At 41.1% G+C, this 24,904-nt stretch overlaps 1 protein-coding gene across 3 annotated transcripts in view; it reads left to right on the top strand.

Moving 5' to 3' along the window:
* Window positions 1–2,789: 2,789 nt before the first annotated feature.
* The window catches only part of TTC1 (tetratricopeptide repeat domain 1), a 29,501-nt gene continuing 7,386 nt past the window's right edge, over window positions 2,790–24,904 (top strand). Inside the window, exons 1-6 of one of the 3 annotated variants that reach the window (XM_084884136.1) lie at window positions 2,790–3,188; window positions 4,331–4,693; window positions 16,216–16,276; window positions 17,369–17,481; window positions 20,988–21,024; window positions 24,242–24,390. In XM_084884136.1, the coding sequence (XP_084740262.1) occupies window positions 4,361–4,693; window positions 16,216–16,276; window positions 17,369–17,481; window positions 20,988–21,024; window positions 24,242–24,390 (693 nt within the window). In that variant the 5' untranslated portion in view covers window positions 2,790–3,188; window positions 4,331–4,360. Of the gene's footprint in view, window positions 3,189–3,319; window positions 4,174–4,330; window positions 4,694–16,215; window positions 16,277–17,368; window positions 17,482–20,987; window positions 21,025–24,241; window positions 24,391–24,904 lie in introns of those variants that run through there. The other 2 variants (XM_084884137.1, XM_084884138.1) reach the window with 2 other exon arrangements.

Genomic DNA, 24,904 nt, shown 5'->3' with positions numbered 1-24,904 from the left:
GCAAGAGGCAGCTGGTAGATGTTTCTCTCTCATCGATGTTTCTAGCCTTCTATCCCTCTCTCTCTTCCTCTCTATAAAAAAATCAATAAAATATTTTTTTTTAAATTAAAAAATAAAAAATAAGGGTCCCAGGTTTGATTTCGGTCAAGGGCATGTACCTTGGGTGCAGGCACATCCCTGGTAGGAGGATGTGGCTGATTGATGTTTCTCTCTCATCAATGTTTCTAACTCTCTATTCCTCTCTCTTCCTCTCTCTCTCTCTCTCTCTCTCTCTCTCTCTCTCTCTCTCTGTGTGTGTGTGTGTGTGTATATATTTATTTATTTTTTATTTTTATTTTTTTTTAAGAAATTACCTGCTGCTCCCCCAGAAAGAAAAGCAAAGAGAAAATGGCTCCTTCACTACTCTCCGGATTTACTGCTGTACCCTCCACAGGGTCTAATATGATGCCTAGCATTCATTCCTTACTTATTCATTCATGTTCAGCTTCCCCCTCCTTTCCACACACTTAGGTGCTCAGTCTCCTGTCTATGGGGATGTGAATGAAAGTTGCACAAATATATCACTGTTAATAATATTGTTAATTATCATTAGTAGCACTAATAATAATTAAATTCCTACCTATTAATAATTGGTCAGAATGATGGTAGTACTGTAATGGAGGCCTTCGTGAGTAATAAAGATTACAACGACAGCAAACGTTTATTGAGCACTTACTGAGTGGTGTTAATAGGGAGGCATTTTTTCTTTTTTAAGCATGTTCCTTTCTGTGTTTTAGATAAGCCATGACACCATTTACAAGAATCCTATAAGGTCATTCCAGAAGTCTCGAAATCTATGCAACTCACGAGAGCACTGAATGGCCAGGGTTTGGGCCATAATTCCCTAAAGATCACCCATCCATGTGCTAAGAGGTAGTTCACTTGCAACTGTAAACAAGACACACGTGGTCTCTACCCTGGGCAATAACCACAGAGCCACCCTCTCCATGAGAGACCTTTCTTCCTTGTAGAGCGGCCGTGAGTGCTAAGAGACGAAATCTCTGGGCTTCCATCTGTAAAAGTCTGTGTCTTGCTTTATGGTCTATATAGTATAGTGGTCGGCAAACTCATTAGTCAACAGAGCCAAGTATCAACAGTACAACGATGGAAATTTCTTTTGAGAGCCAAGTTTTTTTTAACTCAAACTTCTTCTAACGCCACTTCTTCAAAATAGACTCGCCCAGGTCGTGGTATTTTGTGGAAGAGCCACACTCAAGGAGCCAAAGAGCTGCATGTGGCTCGCGAGCAGCAGTTTGCCGACCACGGGTCTATACTTTAGCAGTATTCTGCTACTTATTGTTAACGTGAAAAGCAAATGGAGACCAGCCTTGCGGGTTCCCTGAGCAGATAAAACCAGTTTAGTCATTAGTTTAGCTCATTGCCAATCGCTGCGGAGAACAAACAGCCGCTGCTTCCTCCTTCGCTATATAAGCTGCTTTGTAAGCAGGGGCCCTCCCTGCGCCTCAGCCTGTGTTTTGGTTTGAGTGCTCTGGTGGGTGCACGGTGAGTTTTTACCAATTACTACTTCTGTGGTTCAGGGTTTTACTGCGGCTGTTTCTGAACCTTTGGCATTCCATGGCACCTGCAAAGGGACCCAAAGAAGATGAACCCCAGCAGCCCAGAGGCCGGTGAGCCAGGTGCTGGTACCCACAGCTCTTTGCGCTCACTACTTTCTCGTGGCGTTTGGGTGTTTCTTGGATCCACACTCCCCTCTCTCTGCCTTCTGAGCTCTCCAGCTGTATTGTGCACACTTGCTTTCTGTTTCTGTTCTGTTTCCTGGTATCTGTTTCTGTTGAAGTTTCTGGGCAAGTCACCCATCCTGTTCAAGACAGGGGGACACAGTGTGTGTGTCTCACTGCCCAGCCCCTGGGAACAGCTGTGGGTACGATGTGCTAGGGAATCCAAAAGTCAGATAGGTTCCACCTTCTTCTTGGGCCAGCCTCTTCCGCCTCTCTGGAAACATGGATGAACTTTTGGATATTATTTATTGTGCTCCTAAAGTCACCAACATTTAATCAACAGCACGACTTATAAGTCATAAGAGGTCTAACCACATATTTGTGAAGCTCCTATTACATTGAAAAAAAATTATTAGTTTCAAATCTTTAATACATTTTTAATGTTTACGTTTAGTACATTAAAGCTTTTGACTTACACAAAAAATAGAACTGTCTGAATAACCACATTTAGATATAAAATCAAAAAACAAGTTTGCTTTCTTCCTGAAAAAGCCCCTTCAGCTCTTTGCAATGAATTACAGAAACGTACTTAATTCTCGCCTGTCATTGCTGGTTACCTGTCTGGCTACCTTAAGGATATCTCAGCTCTGAATTCCCAGCACAAGGCCCGGTGTCAAACAAACATTTCTTTGAGTGAATGTCTAGGTCCACAGTTCCCATTTGGTTCCAGGACCTCATCACACTCTTAAATATTATTGAGGAGCACAGAAAGCTTTTATGTGGGTTATGCCTAGCAGTGTTTGCTGTATTAGAAATTAAAACTTAAATGAGTTAATAAATGCTAACATTTTTTTAAAGTTAACACTACACCCATTATATGCTAATGTAAATAATCTTTTTATAAATAACTATTTTCCAAAGCAAAACACATGTAGTGAAAAGAGTCTCATTGTTTTACATGCTTGAAAATCCTTGGCTTAATAGAAGACAGCTGGATTCTCATAGCTCGGTCTGCATCCAGTCCATGGAGCCTCTGGAAAACACTGTACAGTCACGAGAGGACTATGGAAAAGGCAAATGGCAGTATTATTATTATTATGAAAACCGTTTTTGATATAGAGGGGCCTTGAAAGCACACTTCAAAGACCATTAGAGGGAAAACTTCACTTTTGGATAAGGTTTCTGCTATACATTGCCGGCATGAGAGCAGTCGGAGCAAAGGAAGAAGAGAAACGCCTTTCCCCCCCGCCCCCCATGCGCTAACGCGGAGTCTTGCCGTAACACAAGATGGCCACCGCCACTGGTACTCCCGGGCCGTACAATGACGTTACACAGCGCCGTTCCACTACATTTCCCGGGATGCCCTGCAAAAAGCGACGCCATTGGTCGGCGCCGACGGAAGTGTACCTGACTAAGCGGAAGTAGAGGGTTCTCGGAGGCTGGGAAGGTGAAGAGAGGAAGCGCGAAGCGGTGAGTAGCCCGCTGGGTGTTTTTAGTTGTCGGAGAGGGACGCAGCCGGGGCGGCGAACTGTTGGGAAAGCGCGGGGCGGCCCCTTCTTAAAACGGGGTCCTCACCCTGCTGCGTTCTTCCCGTAGACTCGGGAGCGGGGAGAAGCGAAACGCTGCGGTGGAGGCGCAGTCTCCCTGTTGAGATATTGCTGTTTTAAGTTTGCTTGGGACGAGCTGGAGCGAATATGGGTTCTTGCCGCGACCCCGGGGTCGTTGGGTAATTTTTCTGCTGCCGAGAGGCTGGGGCCGTGTCGGTCTGACTCAGCTTCTCCCACGGTGGTTGTCAGTTGGTTGCACATTAGAATCACCTGGGACGCCTTTAAAAAAAAAAAAAAATTACAGGTGCCCTACGCTAACCCAGCGAAGCCAATAAATCAGAAGCTGTGGTGTGTGAAATCTGAGCTAAAGCGTACCAGGTGTTTGGTTGTGCAGCCAGGGTGGGGAACCATTCTTATTTAGCGCATGATTTTGACCCCCACGGGGATCCTCCTTTGGACCACCTGTGCCAGGGCTCCCCTTCCGCTGTAACCTGCGTGGGCTCTGTCTCTCTCGGATTTGGGGTGAAGTTGGTGATCACTGGGCATGGATTGCATTTTGAGTTCCATAAGAAACTTACTCTTTTGGGGAGGGGAAGAAAACAAAATTTGTGGAGGGGCGGGGATACGAACTTCCTGCTGCAACGGAGGGAGCCCAAAATGGTTGACCCCAGAAATTTATTCTTGACCTTTGTGCGATAGTGCTGGAAAGTCAGGGTGTAGTTCTTATTTAGGACCTGGGTTTTCATTCTGAATAAGCTTTGGGTCACTTCATGTATCTTGCCATTGTTTTAGCTTCTGCCCTTCTTTTGCTATTGGACAACTTCCGAGCGTTGGAAAGTAGAAGTCACATTCAAATCGGTCTCTACTATTGCTTATAAGAAGTTCTGGAAGGGATATCAGTTAAAATGGTATTTGGCATTATTCATGGGGGTACGATACTATATAATAAATTCTAACAAAAGGAAGCGAGGGTGTGTTTTGAGCTCTGACGGAGAAGTTTGGGTGTGATAGGGTTGTGTTTGAATATACGCACCGTTGCCCAACGTGTGTTCTGTTTTTTTCCAGAACCAGCTTCACCTCCCTCACTGATTCAGCATGGGGGAGAAGTCAGAAAACGGCAGGGCTCCGGAGGACCTGCTCAGTGGTTTGCAAGTTACAGATCCCCAGGAAGCAGAAGGTGCTAGTCCTTCAGTTTCTAATCCCAGTGATCCCCAGCCCCAGAGCAAGCCGCCACAGGCTGTGGAGGCCCAGCCCCAGGAGGACCAGGGAGAAGAGGAGCACTTCCATGACTGCAGCGCCTCCTTTGAGAAGGAGGAGCCAGGAGTGGACACGGTTGAGGACAAACCTGAGGATGATGTGAATTCCTCTGAACTCGATGAAGAATACCTAATAGAACTGGAAAAAAACATGCCAGATGAAGAGAAACAGGTAAGTATTTATTGTGCATGAGTCTGCCACGTAAAGTGCTTTTTAAAAAATGATTAAGTGGGGCTGACTATCATATACCACGTCATGTGTGGTTAAGAATAACTTGCTCATCTGTGTCTTTATTGCTTAAGTAGTGATGCGTCTGAGATAAATCAGTAGCATGACAGGGAAGCATAGAGTGTGTCTGCTTAGCAAAAAATTTCCTTTTTTTTGTGACCTTTGATTTCTTATATTCATCTTGTGAAATTATTTTCTAACCTTTTGGCTTTTTTTTGTGTGTGTGACCTTATCTATAGTTGGCTGCTGAAATTCTTATAATGGTTAGACTTCAAAATTATGGAATGCGCCCATTCATATTGGTACCTTGTTGGCAAAAAATGACTGCCTGAATATCCTGGTGGTGGTTTGGTTACAGAGGGGAGTTACTGGGGCCTGTATCATTTACATGGCGTTCTCAAGAAACAGAATTGTGTATGATAGTAGCTATAATTTGTTAAGCACCTATAATGTGCCAGCCGCTGAGCTAAAAATGTTACTTGTGTTTTCATTTAATCTTCGCAGCACGCCTTAGAAACAAATACCGTTAGCGTCCTTTGTAAGAGAACAGTTCAGTGGTAAAGTAACTGGCCCAAGATGACGCATCTAATAAATGGCAGAATTGATTCTCAAACCCAGATCGGTTTGATGCCAAAGAAAATATAATGTAGAATTTAATAACAAAATGAGCTGTTTTCCTACAAAGCCAATACACTAATAAAACGTACACCTTCCTGCTTCTTTACTCTGGGCCCCCTCCTCTTAGTGTCCTCCATGTTTCCTTCTGATCTCATGAGCAAGGTCCTTTGAAGAGCTGCCATAGTATCTGAGCTTGGGGGAAAGGGGAGATATATGTAATACTTGAAACAGGAAAGAATTTAAGTTTTAAAAACATACCTGAGCTTGTCCTCACAGGACTTGAATAAGACTTGCAGTTTAGCCTTGGCCAGTGTGGCTCAGTGATAGAGCGTCGATTCCCTCTCAGGGGCATGCACCTGGGTTGTAGGTTCATTCCCTGGCTTTGGTGTGCGGTAGGCAACTAGGCATGTGGGAGAGAACCAAGCCATGTGTCTATCTCACATCAGCGTTTCTCTCTTCCCTCCCTCCTTTCCTCCTTTCTCCTCCCTCCTTCCTTCCTCCCACTCTCTAAAAATCAGTGAAAAAATTGTGCTCGGTGAGGATGAAAGTTTATAACAACAACAACAAAAGACCTGTAGTTGAGACTCTGAGGAGCTCACTTGTCGAACAGGTTATGATAGATTGGTAATGGGCCGAGATATTAAATCTATTGGTTTTAACATTCATGTGTTAGCCTTTGTGCTGTGTATGCCAACAGTAGAGAAGGGTAAAGAGCAAAAATGAGCCAAGTTCCTAAACTACCTCAGCAGAAATGGCTCAGAAAATTAAACCAAGTGCTATTTGATAACATTACAGAGATGATTTTCCAGAAAGTGAATGCGTGGGTCAGTTTCCATATCACTGGTGTAGACTTTAGAAAAATATGTATGTTTAAATGGTAGCAATTTTCTGATGCCTTAAAATATTTTGCCCTGATATTACAGTGAATTTTCTAGTGGTGTTGGTTTGACAGTTGAGTGGTTTGGCCCAAATGTTATACATAGTCTGCACCCCGTTTCCAATTTGCAAAATTTTTTGTGTCCTATCAATTATATTTTTTAAACAGCACATACTTTTCAAACTTTTAAAAATTTAATGTAATTTACATATAGTGAAACTGTTTATGTTCTGTCATGTACAGTCCATTGAGTTTTGACAGCTGTATGTAACTCACACCCCTATCAAGAAAGAGAACATTTCTGCCTGGCTGGTGTGGCTCAGTGGTTGAATGTTGATCTGTACACCAGGAAGTCCCTGGTTCCATTCCTGGTCTGGCAATGCCTGAGTTACAGGCTCAATCCCCGGCCAGGGGTGTGTGGGAGGCAGCTGATCAATGTTTCTATCTTTCTTTCCCTCTCCCTTTCTCTATCAAAATCAATAAAAACATTAAAAAAAAAAAAAAAAAAAAAAAAAAAAAAAAAACACTTCCATCATGCCAGAAACTCCCTTTATGTGCTTGACCATTCATTCCTTCTCCCAACCCTCACCCACCAACGGAACCACTGTTCTGACTCGTTTCCCATGGGTTGGTTTTTCCTGTTCCAGAGTTTTGTATAAATATAATCACTTAAAAAACAAACATTTCATATACTTTATATCATCCCATATGTTTTCATAGCTTATTTTGAAAGTTTATAACAATATCTCCTAGAAGTAATATAGTAGTGATAGCCATTATTTTATACAAATTAAACCATTAACTTCACTGTAAGAAAACAACCTGTGAGAGTGCAGACAGCCTTTAGCTAACTGTAGTACTACTCTGTTAGCTATTTTTACACTGTTTTGATAAGTATCTGTGAAATAATTATTAGGAAATCAGCAAACCAGTTGAAGAAATGTCTCTTGGCTCTAAGGTTAGATTTTATAGGTCTTTGGGAACAGGAGATCTTTAAACTTGACTCTTAAAATGGACAAATTTCGAATAACCCAACAACAAAAATAAGCACAAATGGCCCAAAACTGTGAAAAGACTTTAATAATATATATGTAAATTAAACATTATATCTCATGTATTAGATGAGAACATTGATCTGATATTGACAAGAAGATATAGAAACTCATGTTGGGAGTTAACATTGCTACATCACTTTTATGGGATATAGGTATCATGTTTTATATGAACTTTTCTTTAGACCAGGCTATCAATAGAACCTTCTGCAATGACGAGAATGTTCTATTTTTACACTCTCCAGTATGGTAGTCACTGGTCATCGGCTACTGCATTTTAACAGTCATCTGACAATTGTCATCCAATAAATTTAATTAGAAAACAACAGTCATCTGGATGAGCACTTAAATGTGACTGGCACAGCTGAGAAACTGAATTTTCCAATTTTTTATTTTAGTTACTTAAAATAGTCACATGTGGCTAGTGAATACCTATTGGACAGCACAGCTTTAAACTTCTGATTCTCTTTTTGTCATTTATTTTAAGGAAGTTATTAGAGATATGAACAGATGTATATATAAAGATGTGTTGCAGCATAATTTTGGAAAACTAGAAATGTTAGAGGGTATCACTCTAAATATTTTTGGCATATTTATGCAGTAGTGTGCAATGAAGTCATTAAGAAGGAGCTCAATCTTAGAAATGATCTGGGAAAATGCCTGTAATGTAGTGTTAAATGAATTAAGCAGGGGTGACAATATGATTTGTACTAAATATATATTTGGTTATTGTCCAGTCCTTGGGACCAAGTACCTTGGGATTTCCTAAGTGATAAGGGATAAAGGTGTATTTTATTGTTAACAAGCCCCTTTCAACCACACCTAAGTCAGTGTTAACAGGTGACTTTTGGGAAGCCCCTGAGGATGAGGTCTGGCTGTCAGTTTGGAGCTTTCAGTGCCACCTGACCCCTGCCTCTTGAAAGGGGAGAGGGGCTGAAGGTTGAGTTAATGGCTGATGACCCAAGATTTGGTCTGTCGTTGTTACACAATGAAGCCTCCATTGAAAATCCAAAAAAGCCGAAACCAGTTTGGCTCAGTGGATAGAGCATCGGCCTGTGGACTGAAAGGTCCCAGGTTCGATTCCAGTCGAGGGCATGTACCTTGGTTGCGGGCACATCCCCAGTAGGGGGTGTACAAGAGGCAGCTGATCGATGATTTCTCTCTCATCAATGTTTCTAACTCTTCCTCTCTGTAAAAATTCAATAAAATATTTTTTTTTTTAAAGAAAGAAAATCCAAAAAGATGGTATTCAGAGAACTGAGTTGATAAACACATGGAAGTGCTAGAAGGGTGACACACTCAAGGGCATAAATGTTCCCCTTCCCACATATCTTACTTTATACATCTCTTCATCTGACTGTTCCTGGGTTACATCCTTTATAATAAACCAGTTATCTAGTGAGGAAACTGTTTCCCTGACTTCTGTGAGCCTCTCTAGCAAATTCATTGAAACTGAGGATTAGGTCATGGGAACCTCCACTTTGGAGCCAGGAGGTCAAAAGCAGAGGTGGCGGCCTGGTTCTAAAGTTAGCATCTGAAGTGGGCGTGGAGAGGGGCCAGTCTTGGGGGGACTGAGCCCCTTAACCTGTGGGATCTGATGCTGTTTCCTAGTAGGTAGTGTCAGAGTTGAGTTAAATTGTAGCACATCAGCTGGTGGTCCTTGTGGAGTTGGAGTTACAAGTTATTCCATTTTGAGAATGTAAATAAAGATTGATTCTTGACAACCAAGATGGACGTTTTACCGAAAGCACATAAAACTGACCTTTGAGGATTGGGGAAGAAGTGCTGACATAACATCTATGTATTGCTGAATGTTTCTCTTGGGTAGAATTAAGTACCATTAGCCAAAGTCTGAGGCACCCGCTAGCTCAGTTGGTAAAGCCTGAGCCCTTAACCATTTGTACACCATACGCATCTGGTTAATAGCCTAAGTCTGTTATTCAAGCTGACTCAACTTGCCTGGTGGCTAAGAAGATAATCTAGGCTCAAGAGTGTGAGTTCTCAGCAGAACTCCTAAACCCTGAGAAATAATTAAGGAAGAGGACGGCAGTTAAGATTTGATAAAAACAGGCAAAATCTCTCAACATAAAGCACTGTGTATGTGTGTTTTTATTCAAATCTTAACTGTGTGAAAACCTAAATGTAGACATGATGACCCAGAGGAGTGGGATTTTAGCTGATATTTGCGATATAGTAGATGTGTGAAGCAAATAAGGATTCTGGAAGGCTTGACTGAGGTAGAAGACCGATCTGGTAGGAGATGAGAATTGTTGCTATAACCTTATGACACAAGATGCTTATAGTACTGGGACCTATAGGATATCCTGCAAGAGACTCGCCTTTTATCGGCTACTTGTCACAATAGAGATCTTAGGCCTCAGTGGGGTTTTCTGTGGAATTCGTACGCACACTAATGGTTTCAGGGCCACAGTTATGGGGCCCTGCACATAGTCTCTCTACATTAAATAGTATTGAATGGACCATATGGTTATCTTTCTCATGAGGGCCAGTAATTGCCCTTATAGAGATTTTTATCTCACTCATTTATTCAAGAAGTATTTGCATTTCTCCACATGCCAGGCATTGTGTGAGGCCCATAGGGATACAGTGGTGAAGATGAAGAGGGCTTCTTTTCACTCATAGTACATTTCTAGTTGGGAGGTATGGAAAAGATAAGATGAAGTGATGAGGGTTGGGAGGATGGGAAGGACTATTCCAGATCAGGAAAGGCCAATCTGGGGAAAGGGCATTTCAACACAGACTTGGAGGGGGAAAGGAGTCAGATGTGTTAACAAACATGTAAAGAAAGGCTCTAAGGTAACTATAAGCTTGGTATACTCTTGGCATGCAAGGTATTAAAGGGCCAGGCCAGTAGCTGGAGTTGTGATTGAGGAGGAGGGTGAGGTGATGAAGTAAGTGAGGGTCTGATTATGGAACACAGAGTTGTGATAAGGAATTTCAAGTTTATTCCAACAGGAAACAGGTGGATAAGCCAGAGTAGAGATGAAGTTAATCTGAAAGCAAAATGCAGATTTAGTAATTTTCATGGGTTTGCTTCAGAGTGCCAGTTGTTTGCGTAAGGTATTCATTGTAAGGTATTCATTTACACATAGTAGATACATAACAAAGATCCATGTAAGTAAGGAATACAAAAGTCTTACTTGGTGAACATGGACCCAGAGCACATGGCTTCTGGGATTTTAAAACATTTTCCTTAGGCTCTGAAAAAGTAAAGGATTATTCTTTCCTTTAAGGCTATTTTATTTTTAATCAACAACCATTATTGCAGTATTGGTTTAGAACAGAAATTTTATATCCATTCTCTTCCTTCTTTTATTTTTCCTAAATCCTATGGTTTCATTTTTCCTAAGTCCTTCTGATTCCATGTTTCTGCTCCCTCACCTCATTGCATTGCTTTTATAATGTTATCAATGCCGTAAGAGTGGCATGTTTGCAGAGAATATTCTCCTGGTTGGTTCCAGAAAGTTTTCCAGAAAGTTTTCAGTAACTTTTCTGTAGTGGCATGCAGGTTCTGTTAACCTCATAGGAAAATCTTTGATTTATTGTTTCCCTTTTATTTCATTCCTAAAGGGCATTCTTTGGAACTAAGGTTGTCTTATTAATTTCTTAGAGTTTACCAGTATTAGGTTTATGAATGCTATTGACAAGTGATTAAATGAAATCCTAGAATTTAAGAACTGAAGGGACCTTAGATTTCTGTGCCTGAGTTTAGACCAGGGGAAATAAGGCTTGTTTACTCCAAAACATTTGGAGGTTAATATATTTAGATTACCTGCTGATGGAAGAGGTAAAGTGTCCTTCGGTGCTTCTCAAACCTCACTGTGCCTGAGAATCACAGGAATCTCTGTAGCCGTGCAAAGCCTTGAGAAGCGACCGCAGGCTGGTGGGGTGGCAGCCGGCGTTCCCCTTTGTCTACATCCCCAGGTCATTTCTGTGGCCACACTTGGGAGCCAGAGAGCCCGATGGATACAGATGTCTAACTTCCGGAGCGAAGTAATGATCTAACAGTTATATTGACTGCATCCAACATCAGAAGAACAGTTTTCTAATAGGATTTTTTTTCTTTTAACTGTCATATGTGCTCAGTGTCTAAAGAGGACTTACTGTGTGGAATTTAAGCAATACCAAAACAAGGAATTTTATTTCTATTAAATTGAGGTTTTGGAAATAGAATTTTTCTGAGTTAAAAAACAAAGGACTATTTTCAAGATTAACTCCTCATAGATCAATCATCTTTCCTCAGAAAAAGACAATGAGAGTGAGGTTCCAACTAAAGCTTAAATCCAGAGATCTTCCCTCCAGGTTTCCCAGAGGGCTCCTGAGGGATTTGTGGGAAGAACAGATGTGTCTGTATGTGGAAAGTAACTCTGTCCAATTTCAAAGAAAACAAGACTTGAGCATTTGTTTATTTTTTAATGGTGAAGAATTCCCTTTCAGAATAACTTGTGGGGCTGGCGTCCCTTGGCCTTTCAGTGTATAGCTTTCCATCCCACCTAGACTCAAACAGAAAGTTGTTGCATGTGCCTCCATTTCCCAGCCCTTTAACCGTGTGTATTTTTTTCAACCCTTTGTTTACCTGGATGTGATTGGTCTCTGGGTGACTTAAATGTTTCATTTGTAGCAATTACTTTACAAAGCTGCAGGGGGCAGCAGAAAGCCGCCAATAGATTTACAACATGGAACTTGCTGGTGTGAATCTCGTGGCTTTCTCCCCATTGTCTATTAAATACATGCTCACTGCAGATTTATTTAAGAGAATATTTTAAAATAAATTTAATAATCTTCCTTAGAATGCAGACTGTAAAAAATATATCTGCTGGGACCGGTTTGGCTCTGTGAATAGAGCATCGGCCTGCAGACTGAAAGGTCCCGGGTTCGATTCCGGTCAAGGGCATGTACCTTGGTTGCGGGCACATCCCCAGTGGAGGTTGTGCAAGAGGCAGCTGGTCGATGTTTCTCTCTCATCGACGTTTCTAACTCTCTGTCCCTCTCAATTCCTCTCTGTGTAAAATCAATAAAATATATATTTTTTAAAAATAGTGTGTGTGTGTGTGTGTGTGTGTATGTATGTGTGTATATATATATATATATATATATATATATATATATATATAATTTGGGAATTCAATTCTGCCTCAAAGGTTATTTTTATATATTTTATCATTGAATAGTGATAAGAGGCATATACACTTGTAAGCTTCAAGTTAATGATGAGTGAGCAGTACAGAGCCCTATGAAGTTCTTTAACTGATCTAAAGCATGCAGGCAGACCCAGGCAAAGGCCCTGTAGATCCTGGAAGTAGACTGGGGAGATGTAGGCAGGAACTCCGGGAGCATGGTCGGAAAAGGGTCCATGGGAGGAAGGTTGTGGTCAGAAGGCCTTCACAGGGCCCCTCTTGCCCAGGTCTAAGGAGTGTGCACTGTTTTACAACCCATGAAATTATTTAAGCCTTAAGTACCATAACAAATTCTTTTTTAGTGCTTTTATTATCTTATAATTTAAAAAAAAAATTGAGGCAGAATTGAATGTCCAAAGTAGAGACATTATGTGCAGACTGCATTCAGAGGAAGATCATGTGGGAAGGAAGTGAAAGGTGGTCCTGGAGAGGAGATAGGTTTTGTACTAGACTTGGGAAATTTGGTTTGGACAGTCGGGGAGATACGGAAGAGAAACAAGGGCATTGCTTGAATAAACAAAAGAATGGACTGAAGATGAAGCATGGTGAGTTTTGAGAGACAGCAAAGAAATCAGACTGTCTAGAAGAGAGGACTTGTGCTGTTATAGAAAACCAGAGAAGAACCAAGCAACACTTAGAGATATGGGGTTACATTTATTACGCATGGGCCCAGAATAAAATGTCTCAAATTTTGGACCCCAACAGGGAGGAACTTTCCCTATCTGTAAGTTTTTACCTTCTTTGTCTCCCAAATATGGGGCCCACTTTGCAAGTTCTTAAAGAGCCCCTATGGCTGAAACCGGTTTGGCTCAGTGGATAGAGCGTTGGCCTGCGGACTAAAGGGTCCAGGGTTCGATTCCGGTCAAGGGCAGGTACATTGGTTGTGGGCACATCCCCGGTGGGGGCTGTGCAGGAGGCAGCTGGTCGATGTTTCTCTCTCATCGATGTTTCTGGCTCTCTATCCCTCTCCTTTTCTCTCTGTAAAAAAATCAATAAAAATATATATTAAAAAAAAAAGAGCCCCTATGTGCTGGGACTTGAGATCTCAACCAGAGGCCTGGCCTGGTGCCAGCACTGATAACATGGTCCGGGGAAGGTTTAATGGCCTCTCTGAAGCGGGAATAGTCTTATTTTCCCTATTATTTAAGCAAGCAAGCATTTACAGAAGCCACATAGCAGGGTTAAAATTTCAAACAGCAGTTTTTATATAAGATGGATGCTTTAGTTTAAGGTAGCAGGGGGTAAAGTTGAGTAGGTTGTAATAGAGGTTTGATGTATAATAGTATAAAGAACAAGTGATTTCTGAATCTTGATTGCTTACCTGTAAAATGGATAGTTAAATACGTCCATGCCCTCCTCTTAGAAGCAAATGAGTCATGTGTGTGACAGCAGATTTTAAGCAGTGAAATGCTATACTGGTGTGTGTTGTATTGAACTTTAAATACCAGGCTGAAAAGTTTGAAGTTGTAGTAATAACTGTTGAAATAGACTGCATTTATCAAGGGCACTGTCTTTTGGGGGTTTTCCCGGACAGCTCCTGTGATGATTGTACAGTACAGACGGATGTCACTATTTCCCCTGAGTTTTCAGTGGTGGGGAGAAGTGAGGAGTACAGAGCCCTATAAAGTTCTTTGATTCCCACTGTGATGGAATGGAATCCTAGAGCAGATGTTTCTCTGTAAGGCCTCTCTGGAATGTGCTAAAAGGCATTGTTGAGGCCTGTGAGAGTCTCCTAACCACATTAGACCAGGACTTGGACTGATTTGCATCTGATAATGCTGCAGAGTATCAGCAGTCATTTATGTGTGACTGCCCCTGGCACTTAGCATGTTAAATAAGGCACATACATATAAAATCTGTCCTTGGATTCCAGTACCATTACACAGTACGCATGCCATCCTTTCGGGAAAAGCTGTTCCAGCAGCAGAATAAACCCTCGTCTTTGTACTAGAATCAAGTCAGTCTCTTGGCACAGCTGGGAAATGGTGCAGCTTTCTCTTCAGAGTGTATTTTTAGCTGTTTCCAAGGAGATGTTCAGTGTGATATTGATAATTGCATTAGTCCTCACTTTACACAATCTGTGGAAGCAGTGGCTTCTTTCCAGTGTTTACTGATTAATAGGTCACCGAGTTGTGATTGGTCAAGCCAAAAAAATGAAATTCCTTCCTGAGAATAATTGGCCTTAGAAATATGTTACGGAGTCTTTCTGCCAGTTTAACTCTTGATCCTAGTTTTGAAGACACTGGGAGCTTTTCTTGGGCTGGCTGGCTGCTCAGGTTGGCCCTTAATAATTCCTTCTGGGCACGCCTTGGATCTAGGCTTTGCCCATTGGGGTCTTCATGTTCTACATGTACTAACGAACAGTTAAAGTCAACACACGCACTCGACACAAGAGCCTAGCCTGGTAGGCTGAGTGATTCATCTGTGGTCAAAACATTCCTGACGAGTTGGCACTGGAGAACAGATTTAAATCAAAAAGTAGCTTCAAATTAGAGTTAAAGTAGAGGAGATGGAAATTAAAGGATGGACATTAAACTCCATTAACTTGATGAATTGCCCTTCTCTAAAGAATTTGTGTTTTTAAAGTAACTTAAAAATATATTTAAAAAGGAAGACCTATGTAATACTTTCAACAATAAAGATTAAAAGAAAAATAATATATTAAAGACCTGTAAGACCTATGGTGCATTTATTCATGAGAGCATATCTTCTCTTTTAACTTAACATGTTACCTTGCATTGATATATTTCTAATGTGAAACCAACTTTTCATTTCACTTTCTTCGACAATGATATATGGTTTGTGTGTGTGTTAATTTAAAATTAATGGACTAAATTTGCTAATAATTATAGGGTTTCACTTTTACCTTAATTTAAATTGTTTTATAATTTTAAAATTAAATTTCTTTGGGTAACATTGGTTAATAATATTATATAAATGTTATATTTCACATGTACAGCATTATAATTCAACATCTGTGTACTCTTGCATGCTTACCCCCCAAAGTCTAGTGTCCTTCCCTTATCATATATTTCACCCCCTTTACTCACTTTGCCCTCCCCCTACTTCTCTTCCCTTCTCGTAACTGGCATTCCATTGTAAGTATGAGTTTATTTTTGTTTTATATCCCACATGAGTCCATCTGACTTATTTCACTTAGCATAATACTCTTAAGGTTCATCCATGTTGTTGCATATGGCAGTGTTTCAACTTTTTCATGCCTCAGTAGTATTCATTGTATATATGTACCACATCTTCTTTATCCAGTCATCCATCGACGGACACTTAGGTTGTTTTCATGTCTTGGCTATTGTAAGTGTAGCAGTGAACATAGATGTACATGAATAAATGTTTTCAAATTTGGGGGATAGATCCCAGAAGATTGCTGGGTCATATTTTTTAAAGAACCTTCATGTTGTTTTCCATAGCGGCTGCACCAATTTACACCAGCAGTGTAAGAGGGGATTTTCTCCACATCCTCTCCAGCACTTGTTTTTGTCCCTCTCCCTTCCTTTCTGAAATCAAAGTGTGTGTGTGTGTGTGTGTGTGTGTGTGTAATTTTAAGTCCAGCTGCTGCCTATTAAATAGCCTAATATGTAAAGAAAGCTGACCTTTTGTTCCCTTAAAATAATATTGTGACAAATTCTGTAAATCTCTGATCTCTTACTTTATTTATTTATTTATTTATTTATTTATTTATATATTTTTCTGATCTCTTAGAAAAGAAGAGAAGAGAGCACTAGACTGAAGGAGGAGGGAAATGAGCAATTTAAGAAAGGAGGTAAGAGAGAACTGTTTCAGCACTGATGTCTTCTCATTCTTGACTCCTCTTTCTTTCTTACAGTCTGGAGAAAGCCCCAAAGAACATTTGGAAACAACTAGCAAATAAACGGCTCTCAATACATTCTGCCTTCCAGCATTTGCAGTATTGTTTTTTACCAGGTTCAAATCGTTCTCAGCTGACAGTGACCAGTTACCATGTGTCTCTTGGCACAGGCAGAGTTCTTCTTTTCTATAATCCAATCTCTATAAATCCAGAAATTGGGAGGAAAACTCTTCAGCTGTGGCTTTGGAGATCTCTAACCGGAATGTTAACAGGCCCTTTGCTGCACTGCTGCAAACCCAGGGCCCCAGTCCTCACTTCGCATAGCCTATAAAAGCCAGCCGCGGTTCCGGCAGGCCCAGGGAGAATCCCGCTTGTGCTTGGGCTGCGCTTTCATGTGCCTTTTCTTTGGATGCTGTAAGCAGAGAGATGCTCTTTATGTCCTTCTGGGTTTCCTCCGTAGCTTAGGAATAAGTCGGGCTCATTCCAATACTTTGGGCAGCTGTTTGATCTTATGATAGCCTTGGCCACATCTTAAAAGGGTAGATGCCTTAAAAATCTAGGCGTAGTAACATTTCTCCTTAGTTATTTCTTGGCTTAAAGATGTGTTTCTTACATCCTGGTTTAATCAGTCATCACTTATGTTGTTCTAAGAGAACTAATGGTTCTAATTTTGAAAACATATCTCTTTGTATTTTATTATTAACTATTTCTAACCTGAAAAAGACATGAATAGACAATTTTCCTTTAGGACCCTGATTGTCATTCTGTGCGTGACAATGAATATATAAACGTATCACCACTTTCTTTTTTAAGGTCTTTAGTCAACAGGCATTTAATCCCAGGCTTCAGTCTGTTTCATCTGTCCAGTTCTCAAACCCCTTTCCCAAGTTCCTCACTAAATTGAGAAGCCAAATGGAAGCTGAACACTTGGAGTTTTCTGTTGGAGACTTTTGTCCTGTGACTGGAAGACTTTGCACTCTGAGATCCAATGGAACACAGTCTATAGGGAGTAAAATAATAACCTCTCACCTTTTACTTTATCCTCAGATTACATAGAAGCTGAAAGTTCTTACAGCCAAGCCCTTCAAACGTGCCCATCCTGCTTCCAGAAAGACAGGTCTATTCTGTTTTCAAATAGAGCTGCTGCGAGGATGAAACAGGTATGTGACATTGACCTTTTCTTTTTTTAAGACGCACGTGGTCTTGCCGTGTATTTGTAGGATAGCATTTCTCCAAAAACTCACATAGGGCCTTAACGTTGGTGTCTCCCTTTTCCTGCTCATATATCTCCGATATAAAGGGCACAAGAAAGATAGAAACATATTGTCTTAAAACTTGAGTCAGATTACTGTTAGCATTCCTCATTAAGGTGGCTGAGTGAACACTTAACAGAAAGAAGGCTGACAAAGTTTCCGCCAAACTAGGGAAGGTTCATGAAGCAAAGCCCTTAGAGGCGCGTGGCTTGGAACAGCTACAGCGGCTTGTTTTGTTTTAGGCTTGGGGATTCTAGATAAAGACCCAAGGGAAGCACTGGCTAAAACTTGGGATTTCAAGATGCTTCTTCCAGAGGGTCTGATTTTCCTGTTGAAAGTATGACGTGGGGAGAGATGCCCACCAGTTGGAATGAGTGGTGCCCTTAACAGCAAGATAGGTGTCAGGGAAAGTTCAGGAACATTTTGCATTTCTAAAGGTTTGAGAACCTGGTGTAGCACGTGAATGTAGAATAGAAAAGAGTGTACCAGTAGTTGTATTTCTTTTGAACCATGTTGATATTAAAAGTTAGATTTGTCTGATTTCCTGTTTAGTCAACATAGTAGATTTTGCTGGATTGAAATAAGAGTTGTTTAAAAACACTACACTTGTTTAACTATGGCTACTTGTGTCCAAAGCGCAAAGAGTGGTTATTTAACATATCTATAAGCAACCACGAAGCAGGCCCTCGCTTGGGCAGAGTGGTCTTTTTATTTGCTTAGGTCAGGTATCCACGTCACTTTCTCATTGATGTTGCCTGAAACACACTAGTGCCGCTACGGAAGTCTCTTTGGATAACCAAGTTTACAAAGGGTGGGGGCGGGGAGAAGGGAAATCCAGGGTGGTTTAGATGTTCAGAATGGTGTTGTTTCTTTAAAACCAGAACTTGTTTGCTTTATTATTGGATTCAGTCTCCAAAGTGAAGTAAGTTTTGGGGTGATTCATGTGGCATTAGAGAATAATTCTAGAGTATATAAACAGACATATTAGGGGAAATAAAATAATTAAGTATATTTAAACATTACTCACTAATATATTCTATCGTCAATCAGGATTCACACCTAACGGTGTTTACACTTAGCTTGGAAAACTCTCCTATTTCGCTTTTGCTCCTCGGAGACATCTGTCCTGTTCTTAGACTGGAAGTTGTCATTGTGAAATGGAATGGAGGGCACCTTCACTGTCAAACAAAATGCACCATGCCCATCTGGCTCCTGGGACTGGGGATTCTTTGTTTCCACAGTTGCCAGGTTATCGGTATTGCTAGGCTCGGGCTGGTATAATCAACTGGTTCTGAGTCAGGGCGATGTGTGGTCTTGGTCACGTGTAAGGAGAACTCAGGAGAGAATTGCTCTGTGACCATTTTCTTTACAAAGGATAGCTTTGCCAGGGTGGGGGGAGGGGGTGTTTGTTCTTTTCAGTTGCACTCTTTGATATTTTTAAGAAGATTCAAAAGTTGGTAACTTGAAAATGTCCAGGATTAATGCATTTTAACAATTAGGACCATATTCTGAGTTTATTCAGAGGTGATGGGTTCACTGCTTTAAGAAGAATTTCTGAAAAGCAAGTTTGCAGGCTCAGCATCCCTGACTGAGTGTGTCCGGCCAAACTTTACATTTCATGTCTGGAGAGAGAAAAGACAGACGGGTGAGGGCCGAGTGTCAGGTCTCTGCCTGCCTCCACAAGAGAGACAGAGCCCTAAAAGTTTTTTAAAACTACCATCCTTATATAGTATGTGCATTGACTTATATATGTATACAGACTAATAGAAGTTATGAAAGGGTGATAAAGAAGTTCTAATTTTTCCCCCACATGCCCCGCTTTGCAGATTATCATTCTAAGCAGCAGGCAACACCTGGGTCCCCTGAGCTCTTAGCAGACTCTGAGCCTGAAGCAGAGGATTCTGCAGTAAAAGGCCACCATTCCTCATCTGCAAAAGCCAGCTGTTCCTAAGACGCACTGCAGCTTAATGCTTACTTAGGGGCACAAAGAATACATCACCTCAGATGTGCACATGCGTTGTAAAGAGCCTCTCCTTTTTCAGATATGAAATTGAGAGTCCTAGATTTATAGAAAGCTAATGTATTGGGGAAAAACTGACTTGTACAAAGTTACACAGATTGCTTTACTACAAGACTTCTTTGAGCTTTTGATATGTGAATTGCTATAATGAACATTTGAAGAGATATAATGCATTGTTTTTCAGATGACTCTGGAACCTTCTGTGTTTATTGTGGGTAAAAGGCACCTGGCATAAAATAGATTGTTTTAGCCCTAGCTGGTTTGGCTCAGTGGATAGAGCAATGGCTTGTGAACTGAAGGGTTCTGCATTCGATTCCTGTCAAGGGCACATGCCTGGGTTGCAGGCTCGATCTCCAGTAGGGGACGTGCAGGAGGCAGCCAATCAATGATTCTCTCTCATCATTGATGTTTCTCTCTCTCTCTCCCTTCCTCTCTGAAATCAAAAAATATTTTTAATTGACCATTTTAACCTTTTTAAACCTTATATTTAGTTCCATTAAATACATTTATAAGTGTTATGCAACTATCACCATTTGGTACCAGAACTTTTTCATGACCCCAGAAGGATACCCTGCACCCATTCAGCCTTCACTCCCCATCCTGGAACTGTTTTTAATTAAATCCTAAAATTCAATTTGGTAGACATTGCTCTAAAATACTCTGCAAAATATTTAGTATTTGCTACAGTAGCTATTACAGAATTGTTAACATTTATTTGAACTAACATTTCTGTAATGTAGAATACTATTATACAATTGGGGGAAATAGACTTTTTAGAACTGGGAGGTAAACAGCAGGTTGGTGTCAGAGCTGGAACAAGAGTCAGGTTCATTCGACATTGGTGTTCTGTCCGCTGTGCCATGCTTCTCGATTCAGCAGCACAGTCAGTGAGGAGTCTCATTTGGTAGGTGGTTGTGTATCTTTGTTTCATCAGTGGATGAATTGAGGTTTTAACTGAGATTGCATGACAAGCCACACTGTGTTATTGTAGACATACCATTTGTATACTTTCTAGAAGATTTGGGTCAGTTAGCCAAAGAGGAGGGTTATTAATTCAGTTATCCATATTTTAGTCATTTGCCCTGTTTATTGATCACAAAGTTTTCTCAGTATCAGCATTCTGACATAGGGCATCTTGCAAATCAAATAGGTCCATGACGACAATCTTTAAAATATTTAGAAAGAAGCTACTCGAATATTTTGCTGCCAGAAGACTTTCAAGTCACTATATTTGAATTTTAGCTTGGAAATAAGTTGCATGTTTTTGTGTGTTTTCTTTGAAGAGCATTCTGCATCTCCATAAGCAATTATTAATGATCAGCTTTGTCATTGAGCCTTTGGACCATTAAGATAGAACCAGGGTGACACATATTAATCTTATATTTCCTTTTAGGACAAGAAAGAGATGGCCATCAGTGACTGCAGCAAAGGTACAATTTTTTGGTCTTGTTACATGTTAACATTAAGAGCCTCACCTCAGCCAGACCAGCAGAGACAGAGGCTGTGGGTTGGGTGTGACCTGTACCTGTGCCCCTTCCTCTGAGGCCTTTGAAGAAGTAGCTTTATGGTTTAGCCCTTCTCAGAGGTGTTATGTAGTAGTCACCTCAGTGTAAGTGTGCTCTTGGATTGATAGCTGAGTCTGTTTATCCTGGCTTATAAACAAACTAGTGACCCGGTGCATGAAATTCATGCACATTAAAAGGGGATTAATTAGAGGAAATAAATTAATATTGCTATTTGCCCTTTCTCTATAATAGAAGTGTCAGAGATGAAAGAAAATTAGTAAAATGTATATGAAAACCTTCCTCCTGTCAGTCTGGGGCTCACCATGGGACCCAGAGTCAAGTCCCGCCCACCCACATGCACCTCAAAATTGCGTGAGACCCAGATCTGGTCAACCCCCTCCCATTGGGCTAGATCCAGATACAGCCAGTCCCACCCTTGTCAAGCCCTACTGGGTAGGGGGCTTAGCCTCAAGTTCCCTGGCCCGGCACCAGGACAGGGTGGGGAGCAGGGGGTAGGGGGGCAGGGGGCGGGGCCTGAGGTCCTCCAGCCCAGGGCAGGGATGCGTGCCTTGAGGTCCTCGGTCAAGCCCTGCCAGGTGGGGGACACAGCCTGAGATTGCCTGTCAAGCCCCACTGGGCAGGGGCCACGGCCTGAGGTCCCCTAGCCCAGCATCAGGATGGGAAGTGCACCTTGAGGTCCCCTGTCAAGCCTCGCTGGGTGCGGGGCGTGGCCTGAGAATCCCTGTCAAGCCCCACAGGGGCGAGGGAGGTGTAGCCTCAGGTCCCTGCTGCTTGCTCTTTAAGGCTCCTTTTGGGAAGTTTGGGTACAGCCATCTTTGTGATAGGGTGATGGTCAATTTGCATATTCCCTCTTTATTAGGTAGGATATGTGAAGAAAAATTCAGAGCTACCTTGGCAGCAGAATCTGTTGAAACAGAATTTACTTCCTATACTGTCCAAAATACTTCACTTTGAAATTGAAACTGAAGATTCTTAGCTGCTATCAGGGCATCTGTGTGTTTGGGGTTGCGGGGGTAAGGGGCAATGGGCAATTTCTGTTGGGAATTGGTACTCTTTAGATGTAATAATTCTTCTAAACCTATTTGCCATCATTTTTATTACCCTTTCAGGTTCCACAACACTGAATCAAGATTTTGCCACTTTTTATCTGCGTCCTATCAGGGTCTTTCCATCCCACCAACTTAGAGATACCTAAACTTAGGATCACTATTATTTTGTTTTCAAAAAATTTTTTTATTTTCCTTTTTTTCATTGTATTACAAATAGTAATCTATATGTCTCCTTCCCCACCCCCCTCCCCCAATTGACCTTCCCCCAGCCTCCCCTATCCCCAGCACATGCCCTCACCCCCCCTCCCAGTGTCTTGCGTCCATTGGTTATGCTTATATACATGTATACAAGTCCTTCGGTTGATCTCTTACCTTCCCTCGCCCCCCAACCCTCTCCAGCCTTCCCACTGTTGTTTGACAGTCTATTTGATGCTTCTCTGCCTCTGTATCTTTCTTTTTTTTTCTTCTTAATATATTTAAATATATTTATATTTTTTAAATATATAAAGAGGGCTAGAGAGTCTGAAACATTGATCAGCTGCCTCCTGCACAACCCCCACCGGGGATGTGCCCACAACCAAGGTACATGCCCTTGACCAGAATCAAACCTGGGACCTTTCAGTCTGCAAGCTGATGCTCTACCCACTGAGCCAAACCGGTTTCGGCTGTATCTATTTTTGTTCATCAGTTTATAATTAATGTTCTTTATTATCCATGAGTGAATGAGATCATGTGGTGTTTTTCTTTCACTGACTGGTTTATTTCACTGGAGAGCATTATGCTAATTGAAATAAGCCAGTCAAAAAATTTTTGATAGATCAGTTTTTCTTACCTTTCTAACCAGCTTGGTATGGAGAACATGCATAATCCCTTTTCCTTGCATCTTACTACTCATGAGATTTACTAGCTAATTATTACTTTTCATAATTTGTATTTTTTTTTAAATATATTTTATTGATTTTTCACAGAGAGGAAGAGAGAGGGATAGAGAGTTAGAAACATCGATGAGAGAGAATCATCGATGAGAGAGAATCATCGATCAGCTGCCTCTTGCACACCCCCTACTGGGGATGTGCCCACAACCAAGGTACATACCCTTGCCCGGAATCGAACCCGGGACCTTTCAGTCCGCAGGCCATAATTTGTATTTTTGTTTTCCTCTCTTTAGATAATAATTTCTTTGAGAAAACCATAGAATTAGAAAGAATCTTAGGCTGTTTAATCCAACTCTCATAGTAAGCATGAGTTTTCCTATTTTTTTTTTTTTTTTACATTAATTCATCATCCCCTCTACTGGGGCTTTCTTTTCTTTGTATTTCTTAATTTCTTTTTTAGTTCCTGAATTAAACTTTTGCTACATTAGAATGTAGCTAACTACTTCTGATCTATTACTATCTTGGGCAGGAACTAATTCTGAATGTAGTTTTGTTTGGAAGAAGCAATTGAACCTTAATCTGTGTGTGATGTGTGGCTTTGAAAAATTTAAATTTCGGAACAAACTGCTGTTTTTCAGAGTTCCTCTCTCTGTAACCAAATGACAGAAATGCCTTGTAAGCTTGGTTAGCAGGGTGTACAGTGGGCAACAGTCATTCCCAGCTGCGGTCCAAAGAGGAGCCACGTCAGGAAAATGAGAGGAAGGGGAAGACTGTTTTCCAGATTTGTGTTTGGGTTGGTTAAACCAATATCCATGAGAAATAATACTTTGTGACACATGGAAATTATGTGAAGTTCAAATCTCAGCATCAGTAAGGTTTATGGGAACTCACCTTGTTGGCTCAGGCACTATCTGGTTGCTTCATGCTACACTAGCAGAGTTGAGTAACTGTGACAGAATGTCTGTCCTGCAAAGCCTGAAATCTTCAGTCTTTCTTTCCAGAAAAAGCTTGCTGGCCCCAGGTATAGCCTTGGACAAATGGCTCTTTCTTAGACCCTGAATGATGGTTGATAACCAGTTAACTGCCACATGTCCAAAACAGAAACCGTCCCGCTTGCATCTGTAGATTCTTATGGATAGGCCGAGTATGTATAGGCCCGTTTTCCCATGGTGACAGTTACCTCTTCTCCTTTTACAGCCATTCAGCTAAACCCCAGTTACATCAGGGCCCTGCTGAGGAGAGCGGAGCTGTACGAGAGCACCAACAAGCTCGATGAAGCCCTGGAAGACTACAAGTCCATTCTAGAAAAAGACCCATCAGTGCACCAAGCCAGAGAAGCTTGTATGGTAAGCCTCATTCTTTTCTTCTTTTCCTCGTGTTGCTACTCAGTGAGTCTTAAATAATCCTTGGGACACAACTGCATTCCATTTCTATACTTTGGAGGAGCCTATCACAATATATGGGCAACAGAACTTGAAAGTGGTAGCCAGAGACTCACCATGTGCCATTTAAACTCCATCCTCAATGTGTTACCTGTATAAACCTTCCGTCTCTAGGGTTGACAGAAATCTTACTTCATTGTTGGACTAGGATGCTCTTGTCCACTGTAGTACAGTTCAGACCAAAGGGAGTCTTAGTGTTATAGGTAAGGAATTTCTGGTTTTCTATCCATCCTTTTTCTTATCCAGTCACCAAATTTCTATTTATTGTCATATAGGCCTAACACATTTGCAATTGAATATATCCTAAACTAATCTTGTCCTTTTTTAAATGACTTCTATTGTAGTCTTATCTCCAACACTGCATTCCTTTTGCTTCTAGGTGTTATAATTTTTTTAATATATTTTTATTGATTTCAGA

The sequence above is a fragment of the Pipistrellus hanaki genome (genome assembly GCF_964339955.1).
Source record: "Pipistrellus hanaki genome assembly, chromosome: 5".
NCBI classification, from domain to species: Eukaryota; Metazoa; Chordata; class Mammalia; order Chiroptera; family Vespertilionidae; genus Pipistrellus; species Pipistrellus hanaki.
This window is presented reverse-complemented; position numbering and strand designations above follow the sequence as displayed.